At 30.2% G+C, this 10,056-nt stretch overlaps 1 protein-coding gene across 1 annotated transcript; it reads right to left on the bottom strand.

Annotated features, from left to right (window-relative positions):
• Nucleotides 1-4,289: 4,289 nt before the first annotated feature.
• LOC132950622 (uncharacterized) lies at nucleotides 4,290-7,826 on the bottom strand. Its single transcript, XM_061022143.1, has 3 exons — nucleotides 7,178-7,826; nucleotides 5,715-5,834; nucleotides 4,290-4,592 (listed from the first exon to the last, which is right to left on the bottom strand). Exons 1-3 carry the CDS (start codon nucleotides 7,229-7,231, stop codon nucleotides 4,350-4,352), a joined length of 417 nt encoding a protein of 138 aa, XP_060878126.1. The 5' UTR covers nucleotides 7,232-7,826; the 3' UTR covers nucleotides 4,290-4,349.
• Nucleotides 7,827-10,056: the final 2,230 nt, after the last annotated feature.

Genomic DNA, 10,056 nt, shown 5'->3' with positions numbered 1-10,056 from the left:
GTGAATTCTCCGTGCACAAACACGTTTACATACATAATTATACTCAACCCACATGTGTGCTAAAATTACACATTTTTCCTAATATTAGTAATACTTATAGTTAAAACAAATATAACTTTTAAACGGTGTCAGTTTTTTTTTTTGCATGAAACGTATGTATACCTATATCATAATCGTTTTAGCGTGAGTTATCGATCTGGATAATATTATTTCGTATTATATTTATCATTTAGGTAAATTATTTTACACAAAGTTATTTCTAAGACACTAAACGACCATGTGGATATATTAAATTACAAAAAGAAATGTATGTAACTATTATGATGGTAAAAAATTATATTTATTTGTGTGGAGGATTTGTATTCAGATCACCTTACTCTCCCCTCCCTGCGGCTGACCTGAACGAAATATAATATTACTGTATACTATTACATCTCATAGTATAACGTGTTAAAAATATACCGAAAAACTAAAATAATATATTATTATTATATATTTTTTTGTTTAAACTCCGATCTGTTCTAGCGGAACCATTATGGTTATTGTTCACTTGACTCAGGAATCTTCCCGTCCGTCCAATATTTAAGTCTGGCGATTCTACAGATGTCACAATTTATCGTCTAGTAACAATTTTGACTCATTTATCCAAACTATTTGAAACTCTCATCCTCAATTCGATTCACCCTTCATTAAATCACATTCTAGCTGATAAACAGAATGGCTTCCTATGGCTTCCGTCCTGGAAGATCAACTGCCACTTGTAACCTTACCTTTTCATCATAAATATTCGACCATTCATCGTGATAACTGCCAAGTAGATGTAATCTATACCGATTTTTCAAAGGCTTTCTTATGTCAACTCTTGACTGTATAGGCCTCGGCTAACCTTTACTTTCCTGGCTTCACTCATACATCATACAAAGGACCCAAGGCTATCGTCCTCTTCAGGCTATTTCACTCCCTCCTCAGGTGTACCAAAAGGTGCAGTTTTATCCCCACTTTTGTTTACCTTATACGTAAACTCAGCCCCTTCCGTTCTCCAGCATGCCAAACTACTTATCTTTGCTGATGTTATGAAAATCTTCTACCGTATAAAATCCAACTCTGACTGTCATCTTCTCCAAAACGATCTCCGGCGCTTTATGAAATGGGGGGAAACTTTGCGTCTGATTCTTAATATTTCCAAATGCTCAGTAATGACCTTTTGTCGTAATAAAGTTTTAATCAAGCATTCTTACATCTTCAATAATACCCTAACTCAATAAAAGATTTAGGATTTACTCTTACACGTAACCTATGCCCCAATATACATATCCAGACTATCTGCTGTAAGGCTATTAAGCTTCTAGGTTTCATAATTCGTATCTCTGCCGATTTTCATTTACTCACCACATTAAACACTATTTTTTGTTCTTTAGTACGTCTAATCCTTGAGTATGGCTCCATATTCTGGGACCCGTCCACTGTTTCTGCTCGTATCATGATCGAATGGGTTCAAAGATAATTTCTCCGTCACGCTGCTAATAAATTAAATGTACCCTGTCTCAGGGCTTGAAACCAGTTACTGGTTCTTACCGAAAACCGGTAATTTCCCGGAATTTTGGGGAACCTATTATCGGTTCCGTTATTATAAACCTATTTGTATTCCTGGTTATCGGTTACCAGTTACCGTGACAATTTTTCAGCTAACATAAAACGTTATAATAACGTAATATGTTTTAACCGGTTAAGAACCGATTACCAGTATTTATAAATACTGACTACCGTTACGTATGAACTATAATAATATTATGTTTAATTTATTTTAGTTACATAAATGATTATACGCTTATAGCTACTAATGGTTTAATAAACAATAACTTCTTAAAACTATTCTTAAATCATACAATTATATCTTCATTTTTTTTTCCCTAGTCTAAATTCTTGTAATAATAATTCAAATAATTGGTATTCTACATTTCTATTTCCTACCTACACCTCTAACATAAAATATCGTTGGTTGGTAATGACGGTACTCGATAGTCGATAGTCCCGGTCTCCCTCATCGTACTGGGAAATCTAAAAATAGCTTGATACCTATAACAACACGAATATTGTATTAAGTATACGGGTACAAAGGTGCAGTACAATTTTTTTTTAGAAAACCGGTATTCAATCGGTTACCTGTAACTGACATTTTTTGGAAGCGGTTATCACTTAACGGTAACCTGTAATTTTGAGTATAGTACCGGTAATTAGTTACCGCTAACAACAGGACCGTTATAAAACCGGTAACTGGTATCCAAAAAATGTTCGGTTACCGCTAATGCGGTAACCGATTAAATTAATAACGGTTTCAAGCCCTACCCTGTCCTCCTCACGATTACACCCCTATCCAACGTCTATTTTCTTTAGAAGTCTAGCCAATCGTCGTCAGGGTCAGCAAATTTATCCTTCCTATCTAATCTCCTTTCCTAGAATTGACTGCCCAGAACCGCTATTTCGTATTTCTTTCAATGTCCCCTCCCGTCGTACAAGCTCTTTTGTTCCATTCCATATTCCATTCTCATCCTCAAACTACTATCTCGACACTCCAATTATTCGCCTTATGCGCATCACCAATAACGACCCCTCTTGTCCCCTTTAATATTTGAGTCAAGTTTCCTTATTGCATTTTATATGTATTTGCTTTCACTATTGTATTTTCTGTCTTTACTTAAATTGCATTACATTTAGTTATTATTATATTGTTACTTATTATTTATTAATGAGCTATAGTAAATATCTCTATATACTTCATATTGTTTTGGGCCACGGCCTGTATAATTAAATAAATAAATATACTAGGTATGCGTTATGGGTGTAAATAATGGGGATGTTATTATCAAGGCATTCACGATAAGTCGTGGATGCTATCACGTGACGCATATTATCCAATGGATGGACAAACATACGTAACAGATGGTACCTTGTTAGTACCCATTTAGCTTGCTACAATAGTAATTTGTAAATATAAGAACGATCTATATATATTTTTACTTTCTGAGGTATACTTTCAAAACAACATTATTTTTTTTATATCATCCGAAGTCTTTTTCGTTTAACGATCAATAATCTTTACCTAACAATACATTTCAAAAATGTACATAAATATTTTTAGTAGATGTATATAGAACGTGTTTGGATTGTCACTCTTAGTGGATAGGTCCTTGTCATCTTAGTATATTATTTTATACTAAGTCTAATGGACTTGGAGTTTGAGTTGCCTTATGCCATGAGAGTTATCGAGTAGTCGAATTACTGCTGGAGTGGTTATTGGTGTGTTGATCCCTATCTCCTGTTGGCTGTTTGTTGTGAGCAAACTTGGTAATCTTCTTCTGGATAGAGGGCATCATTAAATCACAGTGGATAATGTAATTTATATCGTACCACTGTATCATTATGTTGTGACAATGTATGGAGAGCGATGTCTTGACAACCTTGAATAGTCTCAATGTGGGACTTAATGACACAACCTCACTGATATATTCCATGTAGGTCCATATTTTTTTAATTATCGCTATTGTCAAACGTACAATAGACATTCGCTTGGCGACATATTTTACTTTTATGCATCATGTTATTCACGTGCAACGATTTGAAGATGTTGATTTTGCAGATTTTTTTACTTTCAGCCAGTCGGAAATGTCATTGGAGCTTACCAATTGCGCTTCAAATTACTTTTTCATATACCAATTGCACTCTAAAAATGTTAGGGTCAGTTACGCTCAATACATTTTAGTATTTTACTACACCTAAAGAAAACTTATTAGTTATAGTTATAGTTATATAATAAATGAATAACACTAACCAATTTCGTTGCAAGTATTAATACAAATACATAATATAATATAAATTAATAAATAATTTTCTCTACACATTTAACAAGTTACTTTTTGATTGTCAATTATTCAAAATTAAAGTTATACCAGTCTTACAACTTGCAATCACTTGCCAAGATCGAGTAAATCGGTCGGTTACCTATAAACTTTTATTTTATTATCATAATATTGGAATATTTAAGTGTGACAGGCGTAGATTTACTAATTACAGATCAAAAACTAATAATCAAACATAAAGATAAATCCGTTAACGTTCATAATAGGTAGCGTGGTTTTTCATTGTGTGACATTTTAATATTATAGGACATTATTGTGATCAATTTCAACGCCCAAATCTACGTAACATTGAATTTGTTGTTATCTTTTTCTTTATTTTATTAATCATGCACCCGCAATGGGTATGGTATTGTTATCAATAAAAACAAATCGTTACAAAACGTATAATTACATTTTAATTTACACCATAATTCATTCCTCAACTACAATATACTAAGCATTATAAATTTTGTTATTTTCATCTGCATACTCTCCTCTAGATTCTGATACTGCAGATTTTGCTGTTTCTTTTTTATTTTTATTTTGTCTTTTATTCATGAAGTTCTTTAATTTTCCCCATAAGAATCGGAACGGCAAAACTATCGACTTTAGAGGCTTAATAATGAATTTATGACGTAGGCTTGTTGATTTTTCTGGTATCTTTGCGGTATCTTCGTCCGGGTTTATTCCTACTTCCTGTTGGTAAGAAAACAACTTTAAAAATATGTAAACCGGAAAAATATAAAATGAAAAATGTGTAGACAATTAGATACAATGTTTTGCTAGGTATGCAAAATTAATATTTTAATTTATAAAAAGATACGTCATATTTTATATTTTAAACCTAAAAATACAATATGACCTGTATTATTTAACACTGAAGAGGCGAAGAGAAGTGAGTATACCCTCGGCCGTCTTGTTACCGTACCAAGATCTAATTCATAGAATTTACTACGCGTCGAAGAGTTCCCACAGATATCTTACCGGCTCGGGTTCTATCATCAAGCCGTTTACAGATGCTGAGGCTGTTGCTAACAATAATTGTTATAATATTGCTCTCCCAGGGACTCGTGTGCAACGCTGACATCATCTCGACTATCTATGTGTTACTATAATATATTAGATATTTGTATATCATGTATACGTAGCATAACTGCATTGCAATATTACAAAATAATAAGATATATTTATTTATGAAAAATGTGTGTATTATAAATAGGTATATATATATTAAGACTATGTTTTTGTAAACCTTTATTTATTGAAAACAAGTTAGGAATTTCTGGTTTCGAAACTTATTGTAACAAAACGAAATAAATTATAATTTCATAAGCAATAATACAGTAACAATTGTACAGAAATTACAGACAATAAATAAATAATAAAACAACAATATATTATAATAATAATCGTAACTATGTACTGGCAATAAATAAATAAAAATCAACAATTGTAACTAGTAGTTAGTTACATGTTACTAATGGACGGATGAACACAACAAGGATAATATAAGGTATTCTAAACATATGTTTAGAAATCTACAAAACTATATTTTAACACTTATTTAATATTTTGTATTTTATTTAGTTATCGTAGTATATATAGATATAACCTTACCAATTTTATAATATTATTTGAAACATACATATTTCTATTAAATTGTATAAATTATATAAAGCATTTACTTTCGGTTCTTTTATCAAAACAAATTTGACCAGAATATAACCACTTAATACATCTATCTATTACATAATGTAATTGTGAGTTATTATTTTTTTTACAAAATTAAACACTATCTATTTAATATAAAAATATTACCGTCGGGTCAGTGGTTGTAGTTGCAGATTTAGATTTAGCTGGCCCTTTTTGCTTAACCTCAGTATTAGTAACAGCTGGGTCTTTTGGTTTAGTTTCAGTGGTCGTCAAAGAAGTTATAAACTAAACATTTTCATTAAAAGTAAATCATTAATATCATTTTTATTTCTTAATAAAGTAAACCTAAGTGAGAAATGATTATCAGATTAATATGATAGTTTAGTATATTATATAATATACAAATGAAAAGAATTATCACATTTTGACGTTTATATTAGAATTTTATCATAAAATACTCAATGATGTGCAAATATAAGTATTTTTCTGACTATAACACCGCTCTCGGAAGTTCATTATATATATAGTTGGAATTAGGAATATAACTTTATCAACATGCGCATATTTTAGTACACTTGTTCTAGAATTATAGTATTTAATAGGCGTATAGCTCAAATTTGGATTTCGAATTCAGAAACTCAGCAAATTAAGTTTGCAAGGTGAGTTAAAAAGTTAAATTATTTTCGACTAAGTCACTTAACGAGTTAGTTTTTTTTTTAATTAACTCCTAACTTAACGAGTTAAATTGATCTTCATAATATAATAAACTGACTAAAAAGTTTATCAATTTTATAGTCACTTTAAATTATTATTTTGCTTAATACATGCCACTTTAAAATATTTTTTAAAATTCATATGTAAACTCTATTCAGAATATGAAATATAACCCCGGTAACTTGAAGTTTCTATAAATCGAATATTTTTTTTGGTCCATTGAGACTTCGCTCTACCAAGGTTCCATTGTATTAATTAGATATATATATATATTTATTTATTTAGTTATATAAATTTACGGGACAGACCCTGATGGACATTATAAGACACAACACGTATTATAGGTATACTTAAAGTAATCAAAACAATATAAAACAATTTAATTAAAAATAGTTTAGGAGTGATAAGCCCTCATTCGCTATCATTCGCGAGACGCGGCTGTTGTAGAAATAGTTTGTCGCACAAATTGGGACATGGAATAGGGAAAACTTACCCAGGTTAGTAGGTACTTGGAACCTTAAACCTAACCCCAGCTAATAAATCAGGAGCATCAACAAATTAGCATTAATTTTTCTGTTTATCAATGTGTCTAAATAATGCATTTTTTTTCTTAATTTTTTGTTTGTTTTTCGTGACGCTTTTGAAAACTAACTAAATTTTTTACTTCCCAAAAGTCTACTGTCATAACTCATTACAAATAATAAAAAAATACATATCATTGTAAAAAATCAATACATTTATCGCTCCACTCAGAATTTAAAATTTAATTTAATAATTTTTAGAGAATATAATATGGAATCCTTTAGATTTTCGTAAGTTAACATATTTCTACAAGACAAAAAAGTGTCACATAAGTAAAAATATTAACGTCGGAAAACGCTAATTTTTATATTGCTACCACAGGTGAAACTCACTTGAATCAAAGAAATTATGACAATCATCGATATCAAAATTCGCTTGAAAATCATTTTGTCGTCAAACTTTTGAAATTAAACTGTTCCAAAATCGTATTTAAACAAAGAAAAATATATGAATAAAATCATCGACTGTACAGTTAACGTCGCGTAATACAGTTGTATGGTGTTTTTTTGTGGAGTTTTTATCAGTGCATACGATAATTATACCCATATTATGACTAACATACACGCGCAAGTGTCACAGTAGCACACATTTCCCGTGGATAATAATATAGGTACTTGTTATAATAATTATTATGCTGTGCGGAAACGAAATTCGAAACTTATTTTGTAATATTTTTTTTTTCATTAACCTCTTAAAATATTATATTATCAGCAAACGATTGATAGTTAGATACCTAACTATATTGGCTATCTGAAAATTAACATTTTGGAATCGAAATAAATAGCGATTGACTCTTTCTCTTATACGATACATATTTAACATTTACGAAAAGATCAGCTGCATGCTTGCATTGGTCAGCATTCGAAATCCATGACCACGATCATATTATTATTATATTTTATAAGGTATTAGCTGTTTTTAAATATATAGTTTAAATTATCAATATAAGTGGATTTAGTAGATTGAAAAAAATGAATAGAAAATTCTTAATTAGACTATATAATTATACTAGTACTACGGTATAGTTACGGTTAAAGCACTCTCGCAATGACACATCAGTAGCACTATGTGTTTCCTAAACGGTTACCTTGCACAATAATTATTAAATAATAAATACATATATTAAATAGATAGGTACACTCTCAAAATGTATTTATTATTATAAATTATAATATTGTACAACATTTACATAATTATTATATTATATCATTAATAATTTATATTTAACACATCCATAACAGTGACCAGTGACCCACTCGATATGACAACACCGCTTTTGTATAGTAGAACAGTATATACATGTCAATCCTTTTTTTAGATTCTGAGTGGAACGAAGAATGTATTGATTTTACAATGATGTGTTTTTTTATTTTTGTGCCTGTCATCGCCTTTTAGGACAGTAAAAATGCTTACAGTATCTTGTCTGATAGAAAAGTGAATCTAGTTGGTACTTTGGGGAGGGTCGAAAATAAAAATTTACCAGTAGTTTTCGAAAGCGCCGTAAAAAACAAAAGAAAAACGTGGGCAAGTGGATGTCGCTCTGCTGTACAGTAGATTACAAGTGCGTCACTGAAATGGATGGTGTTAAATTTGAATCCAATGATATAATATCATTATATAAGAAAAACGATTCTGAGCGAAAGCGGTCAGTCAGCCTATGATATTACTAAATATATTTGATAATATTATTGTGAATAAAGTAATTTATATATTTACCTATTTACGTGGACCCTTGTTTTAAATTTTGGATCTTTAGCTGTAAAAAGATATTTATTCTTAAATCAAAATAGTTTGCTAATTTTCGTGATTTTTCCATATTTTGTCAATATTTGAACTTTAAATACTTATAAAAAAAAAACTGTGACTAAGGATTTTTAATAATTTTCAAATTTTATTGTAACAATAAAGTAGGAGCCTTGTATTACATTTTCAAGCTTTTTTACCCAACAAATAAACAATAAAGTTTTATTGACATTCATAGAAAAAAAACTAATAAAATTGAAAACTGAAAAATGTTCCTAAACAGTTCAAAATAAATTTAAATATTTTGAAAATTGTATCATGTATAGAAAATGCAAATATAAACAACCAGTTAAAATTTCATGTATATACGTTCATTTGTTTTAGAGTTACACCAAAAACCAAAATCGATTTTCTCGAAAACAGATTTTGCGTAAAAAATCCCGTTTTTCTTTAATTTTTCTTTTGTTTTTCACGGCGTTTTTGAAACCTACTGGGAAATTTTTACTTTTAACCCCCAAAAGTACCAACTATGTTCACTTTCCTATTAGAAAAGATTCTGTTGAAGAAAATCTAAGCATTTTGACTGTCCTAAAAGGTGATGACAGACACAAAAATAAAAATAAAATAAAAAACACACATCATTGTAAATTCAATACATTCATCGTTCCACTCAGAATCTAAAAGATGAATAATGATGCATAAATGATATACAAGTTTAGTAAAAAGAAATTATTCCAAAGAAAAAAAGGTAAGCAAGTGGGTACTGTTCTGCTCAGTGGCGTATTTACGGGGGATTATAGATCCCTCCATTGACCCTTTTTTTTGTAGTTAATTTTTCTTATTTTCTGTATTTCTCAATATGATATTACTTTTAAGTATTTCTGTTTTCTAAATATTCTAGTTGTGGTAATTTTACCGCTCTGATATACTATACGCCACTAGTCGTTCACGGCATATATGTGAGTATGTGACTATTGAACAACAAAAACATATACCTCTGTTTAACCTTCCGTTTTGTTTAAGCAGGTGCATTTTTTTAATACAAGTAGGTATAAAGAAAAAAAACCTAAATATTTGTTAGCTCTACCAGGCATGCCTGAAAAAATTTCCTGACCTGTTTGATATTGTGGAAGTTTCACCCCTCCCTATAGGTGGTATTGTCATACTGAAAATCTACACTATTTTTTGCAGATAAAATAAACTTGAATAGCCGCACGTAGTACGTACCTATATTATGTTTGTATGTTTTATTCACTGTAGGACGCGTACGTGTTATAAGTTACAGCAAATTCCAGGAAATCATGACTATACATACTCGTAGTTTATTGACAGAAAATCCATCCAACGATCGACTGCTACGGAAGTTCATAGCTTCATAGATAACAACCATCGTATCAGTAATCAGTATGGACCAGAACTAAAATCGATTAGAAAGTGATTTTAAAAATACAATGTAACCACTTACTAC

This window comes from Metopolophium dirhodum, chromosome 8 (genome assembly GCF_019925205.1).
Source record: "Metopolophium dirhodum isolate CAU chromosome 8, ASM1992520v1, whole genome shotgun sequence".
NCBI classification, from domain to species: domain Eukaryota; kingdom Metazoa; phylum Arthropoda; class Insecta; order Hemiptera; family Aphididae; genus Metopolophium; species Metopolophium dirhodum.
Note: the sequence above shows the minus strand (reverse complement) of the source record. Positions and strands in the feature narration are given on the sequence as shown.